Below are 6000 nucleotides of genomic sequence, written 5' to 3'. Positions count from 1 at the left end.
GACACTCCCTGGATCTGTCAGGACCGGGCCGCGAGCTCTCCACGAGGACACTTCCTGGATCTGTCAGGACCGGGTCTCGAACTCGCTTCACCCCTGGCTCTCTCAGATTCCCCGCCCCCGGCGAGTCCGCGCCTGACCCCTCCCTCTCCCTCAGCGTCGGACGCACGTGACCGCGCCCTCCGGCGTCACCGACGCAGCGCTCCGCCCTCAGCTCGCCTCTTCCGCCAGCCCCGCGAGGCCCCGCCCCTCGCCTTGGGCAGCCAATGGGGGCGCACGCTTCTTGGCCCCGCCCCGGCGCCCTCCTCGGCGCGCGCCCCTCCCTCCGCCCGCCGGCCTGCCCGTCAGTCAGACAGGCGGTGGTTCCGAGCGCCGCCGCCGCGAGCTCTCGGCCTTCTCCTGAGCGGACGCGCTTCTCTCCCGCGTCCCGGTTGGCGGCAGCGGCTGCTGCGCGGGCGGCGACGCGGTCCTTCCGGGAGGCGCGACGGGAGTGGAGCGGCGGCCGCGGAGCGACGAGCCCAGCGAGGCGGCGGCGGCCCGGCAGCCAACATGGCGGCGGCGGCGGCGGGCGCGGGCCCGGAGATGGTCCGCGGGCAGGTGTTCGACGTGGGGCCGCGCTACACCAACCTCTCGTACATCGGCGAGGGTGCCTACGGCATGGTGTGGTGAGTGTCGGCGCCCCGTCCGCAGGCCCGGCCCGCTGCACCGCCCGGGGGCTGCAGCGGCGACCCCGGTCCCGGGGTTCGGTCGCAGGTCGGCGCGCCCCGAGGCCCGAGGTCCGAGGTCTAGGTGCCGCTCGCTGCTGCTGCTGCTGCTGCTGCTGCTGCTGCTGCTTGGGAGCTTGGGAGCTTGGGAGCTCGTCCCGGGCCAGTTCTCAGTGCCTGCTAAGGGAGAGGTTGTAGGGGGGCGGAGGCTTTTGGCACTGATGGAAACGATTTGGCAAATGCCATGAAGGGCAGGTTTTACCAGTTACCTTAGCTAGATAGAAAAACAGGATCCTTTTCCAAGACTCCTGGAATCAGTCAAGAGCAAAATGCTCTCCAGTATAAGCTCCGGAAACTGACAGGCGCCCACAACTTAGAAGCCAAAGGAGAACTTAAAGAATTAGGTCGAACCTCAAAGAAAATCCAGCTCCAGCGAGTCACTGGGAGAAAGTCCCGCGCAGGGCTTCTGGGTGGCCACACTCATGCGGTGACACCCGCGTGGAGTCCATCGGGAGCTGGGTCTCCTTGGCAGAGGCTCAGGATTGCCTGTGTCCCCTGAGCTCTCCCGTTAAAAAATACATATGTATCTTAAGTGTGGACTGTAAAATGTCTTCTGGATAAGTCAGTTGAAAGATTGTTGTTCCTTTAGCTGATAAGATTTTTTTTTTAACCGATCTGAAAATAATGTAGATTAGGGAACTGTGTCGTGATTACGGACATATTTGACATCTGTCTCGATTTAAGTGCTGAGTTCTCTGTAATTTTCACTTTCTAAATAAAATACAAATACACTGGATATTGGATCATGGGAGTCCGGCTTGTGGCCTTTTATCTTCAGGATGGTGATGGGACCTCACGTTGACTTGATCTGTTTCATTGGCATCTCATCAGTATAAGCAGTGCCGGAGTTTTGAAGACTTTGTGGTTGAAGTGGTAATGTTTTGAATAGCCATTTTTTAAACACTGTTAGACTCAGAAGTTTGTTAATGTTTTGCCTTTTTTTTTCCCCCAATTTTTCAACAAGTTCCTCAGGATTTTTGTTTTGGTCAGCGCCCCTTTCTGACCACTGTGTGGAAGCTGTAGAGATGAAGAATGAGGCTTGAGTTGGGCCTTTAAGAGTGGGCGTGAGTTTGACAGGCAGAAATGGAAGCAAGTGACAGCTTGAGCTGTGGAATCTAATCCTGGAAAAGCACTCAGGTGGCGAACCATCGGGGACCCTCAAAACCCCACATTTAGCAATGTGTTTGTGCTGTGGGGGAAGTAAGAATGTTTTTGAAAGAGGCAGTCACTTTGTCAATTTTGAATTTTTGGAAAAGATGGCTTCCCTGGTGGGAACGGTAGGAAGAGCAGCGACTGGAGTGGTGGGGTGTGTGAGGCCGTGGTGGCCTTGCAGGGCTGAGGGGCTGTGTGGAGAATGGGCAGCAAGGGCCGCTGCTGGAAGAGTGGGAGGGAGAGGTCCCATCGTGGCAGGCAGGAGCAGGAATGAAGGATGAGGCAAAGGTGTGAGACGTGGGAGGAAGACAGAACTGGTATCTCCTTGTTTTATTCTAGTTTATCAGAAAGGCTGGAAGAGAGACCCCTGAGAGCCTTCTTCCACTGACTGACTCCCCAAACTCCTGGAACAGCCAGGCCTGGTCCAGGCTGAAGCCAGGAGCCCTTGACTGCTCCTGGGTCTCCCAGCCAGGATCTGAAGCAGGGTAAGGCCTGAAGCAGGCACCCAAATGAGGGGCGGTCGTTCTTAACTGCGTCCCCACTGCTCTGTCAACTCCTGCCCCCAGGATTGCTGTTTTCCTAAAGGGTTGCATGTTTTTGAAAGATGGACTTAGAGTGTTCTTGCATCTGTTGGTTCATTGCCCTCAAAGAGCTGGACTGATCTGAAGCCAGCAGCTTCATCCGGGTCTCCCCAGTGCCCAAGCAGTTGGACTGTCCTCCGCTGCTTTCCCAAGTATATTGGCTGGCCGGGAGCCAAATTGGGGGTGAAGCAGACAGAGCTGGAACCGGCCCTGCATACCCAATACAGCACTACACCAGCCCTTGGAGTCAGCATTCGAGGGGGATTTCTGAGATGGGAAGAGACAAGGTTCCATGAGTGAGTGGGTGTGAGCATAGCTGTTCATCCAGAAAGCCTGGGAGGATGGGGTGCCTTTATCCAAACAAAGGAGGCTGTAGGCAGAGCAGGTTTGTCAGGGAGAAGTGGTAAGTACTGGTCTGGACTTGAATTTGATGGCCTAGATGATTAGGGGTGGGGAACCCTTTTTTTTTCCCCCTGCCAAACACCATTTGGATATTTATAGCATCTTTCAAGGGCTGGGTGAAAGTATCAACTTAAAAATCAGCTTGCTGAGGTGTCCCCAGACCAGATTCCTGTATGTACTAGCGAGCACAGGGCCCGGCACAGTCCATCACCCCGATCAGCTGGTGGTTGCAATTTTTGGGTTGGTTCTGTTTTCAGCCCCAACTTCCACTGGAACCAATGGGTGTTGCAGTCCAGCCTGGTTCTGCCCAGCACGTACTCGGTCCTCACATAAACCAGTGGGAGCTGCAGCCAAGTCAGAGCGACCCACAATAACCCCCACCAGGCCCGCCCCTGCCCTGGTTTGCCAGTATGTGTAGCAGACTAGTCCAGTCTGTCCCACATCCCATTTGGCTCTCGTGCATGTTGATGGGTATTGAAGCTTGGTTCCATCTAACCAACTCAACTATCCAGCCCCTGTCCTAGTTTTCGTGCCCTCCCGTGGGAGTGGTAACCCAAGAGGGAGGAGCCCACTATTTCCCTCCCAGGTCTCTCTCACTCCAGGATTATGCACTCTTCGGGTGCCAGCTTCTGCCAGCTGATGCTGCAGCTAAGCCCAAACACCCCTCACCCACTCTAATTTTCTTTGCACCAGTCGGAACATTCAGCCCAGACTGGTTTTTCCCTGATCTAGCTCACATGAGGCACACAGGTATTGTAGCCCTGCTTAGTCCGGTCTGCCCCATGCCAGCTAACGCTCTCCAGTGGTATTAGCTGTCCAGCAAAGAAACCTTGCCTTATTCCCACTGCCGGCTCTGCCCCCTCCTTTCCTGGTTCTCACCAGGAATGGCATGCTGGATGGGCGCTGCGGTCACATCCGGTACAAGCAACCTTGGCATTCTGTATTGTGGACTGGTTTTTGTCGCAACCGAACCTAGCCTGACCCACACTCTGTTCTGGTGCTCAGATTTACCAGTGGATGATGTGAACTGATTCAGCCTGGTCTGCCCCCGATCCATGCCAAATGTATGCCAGTGGGAAACTTTCCATGGCCCATTCTGGGCTGTTTCCTATCATGTTTCTTGCGCTTACCTGCAGGGTGTGTCCTGCCAGAGGAGTTGACCAGGCTCCTCCATCAGAACCCCTCCCATTGCCAGATTTTGTGCATACCAGGGGGTCCATGAGCCAGCACCACTCAGTTCACCTCCTGTCCTAGCAGGAACAGTGGCTTTTCCTGACTGGCCTTCAACCCAAGCTGGTTCTTGCTGTTGGATGTTTCAGCCCAGCCACGGCTCGTCCATACCCACATATGGCTCACACGTGGTTCAGTAGGGGTTGAGACCTAGCCTAGCCCATCCCACATCTACCCTGGTCCTCCAGGACACCAGACGGCATTGGGGTCTGGCCCAGCTTGGTGCATCCAGTCCCAGTCCACACTTGTGCCAAGGGAGACTGCAACTATATCCTGATCAGAATGCAGCCCCCATTCCAGCACATGCGCCCCTTGGTGGGAACCTCAACCCAGTTAGGGTGTCCCCTTGGCTCCCCAGCCAGGCCAGTTCCCAGCCATAGATGACGCACATGCCAGTGGTTGCTCTGACTCAGCTTGGCTCAGCCTCTGCCTTTGACACTGTGGCTTAGCGTCCCTGACTCACGCAGACGAGTAGGTGCAAGAGCCTAGCTCGGCATGACCTGTGCTCCATCCTGGTTTCTAGTTTCGCTTGTGGGCTAAGATTTCTCAGTCCTGCCCAACACATCCCATTCCATTACCAATTCACACATTAGCCAGCTGTTGGAGCTACTTTGCCCAGCTTGTCCTACCCCCAGGTCTGGACCACATGTTCACCAGCGGGAGCTATGACTAGCCAGGGGAGTTTCCCAAGTTCCTCCGCTTGATCCACTCCCAGACCCAGTTCTCATTTTTAATATGAATGCTTAATTTTTGTGAAGTTTTTTTCCTGCCTCCCTGAAAGGAATGTGAGTATGTAAATATCTTCTGTGTGTGCAGTCAAGCTTTGGGTCTCTTGTTACATTTGAACTGGTAACTGGGTATTTTCTTTCCGTTTCTACATTCTGAAATAGCACTGGGCCTGCCTTCCCTTTAAATGTTAGAATTTCTGGTCTGGTGCAGTAGTTCAATGGCTAAATCCTCACCTTGCAATTGCCAGAATCTCATACGAACTCTAGTTCATGTCTCAGTTGCTCCACTTCCCATCCAGCTCCCTGCTGGTGGCTGGGACAGCAGTCAAGGAAGGCACAAAGCCTTGGACCCTGCACCTGCGTGGGAGACCCGGAAGACGCTGCTCCTGGCTCCTGGCTTTAGATCAGCTCAACTCTGACCATTGTGGCCATTTGGGGCAGTGAACCAGCGAATGGAAGAGCTATCTTTCCCTCTCTGTAAAATCTGATCTGCCTCTCCAAGAGAAATAAATAAATGTTTCAGTGTTACAGTCTCCCTCTGAAGCCCTGGGCCTGGCTGCTTTTGTGTTCTTACACATCAGTCGGTCCTGTCTGCTGCTGTCACACCCTGCTGCCCTGCCAGCTGTTGCTCTGAGCACTTAGCCACCATTCAGCACCTCTCCCTGGTTTTCATTGCCTGTGTGTGCTGTAACACAGGCCTGGGGGTTTTCAATAAGCTCAGGGTTTTATGTGGGGAAACCCTGCTGTATGTATGTATGAACTAGCTTCTTACTCATGTACATCTTGTATTTGAGGGCAGGTGCTTTGTGAGCATCATTGATCATGTGTGTCACCGTTTACCCATCGTGGCATGCGTGGACAGGGAGTATTTACTGTTTGGGCACCCTTGTGCCTTGCTCCTGGTACTCAAGGCAGCCCCCAGGTTGCCTCTGCAGAGGCCTGTGCTGTGTTCATGTCTGTCTTGTGTGCTTTCTTCCTTGAACCTTAGGTTTGTTGGTGCCAGTGCACGTGATACGCCTTTGCTTTGTCTATTGCAGCTGGCTTTTTTTTTTAATATTTATGTATTTTTATTGGCAAAGCAGATTTACGGAGAGAAGGGAAGACAGAAATGTCTTCATCTGCTGGTTCACTCCCCAAGTGGCTACA

General features: G+C 54.3%; 1 protein-coding gene across 1 annotated transcript in view; it reads left to right on the top strand.

Moving 5' to 3' along the window:
* The first annotated feature begins 345 nt into the window (after positions 1–345).
* LOC131478249 (zinc finger protein 345-like) overlaps positions 346–6000 on the top strand; it is a 30631-nt gene continuing 24976 nt past the window's right edge. The window contains exon 1 of the mRNA XM_058656654.1: positions 346–662. Coding sequence (XP_058512637.1) covers positions 547–662 — 116 coding nt within the window. The 5' untranslated portion in view covers positions 346–546. The remainder of the gene's footprint in view (positions 663–6000) is intronic.

This window comes from Ochotona princeps, chromosome 29, assembly GCF_030435755.1.
Source record: "Ochotona princeps isolate mOchPri1 chromosome 29, mOchPri1.hap1, whole genome shotgun sequence".
Classification (NCBI taxonomy): Eukaryota; Metazoa; Chordata; class Mammalia; order Lagomorpha; family Ochotonidae; genus Ochotona; species Ochotona princeps.
The sequence above is the reverse complement of the archived record's forward strand: the minus strand, read 5'-3'. Positions and strand labels throughout refer to the sequence as shown.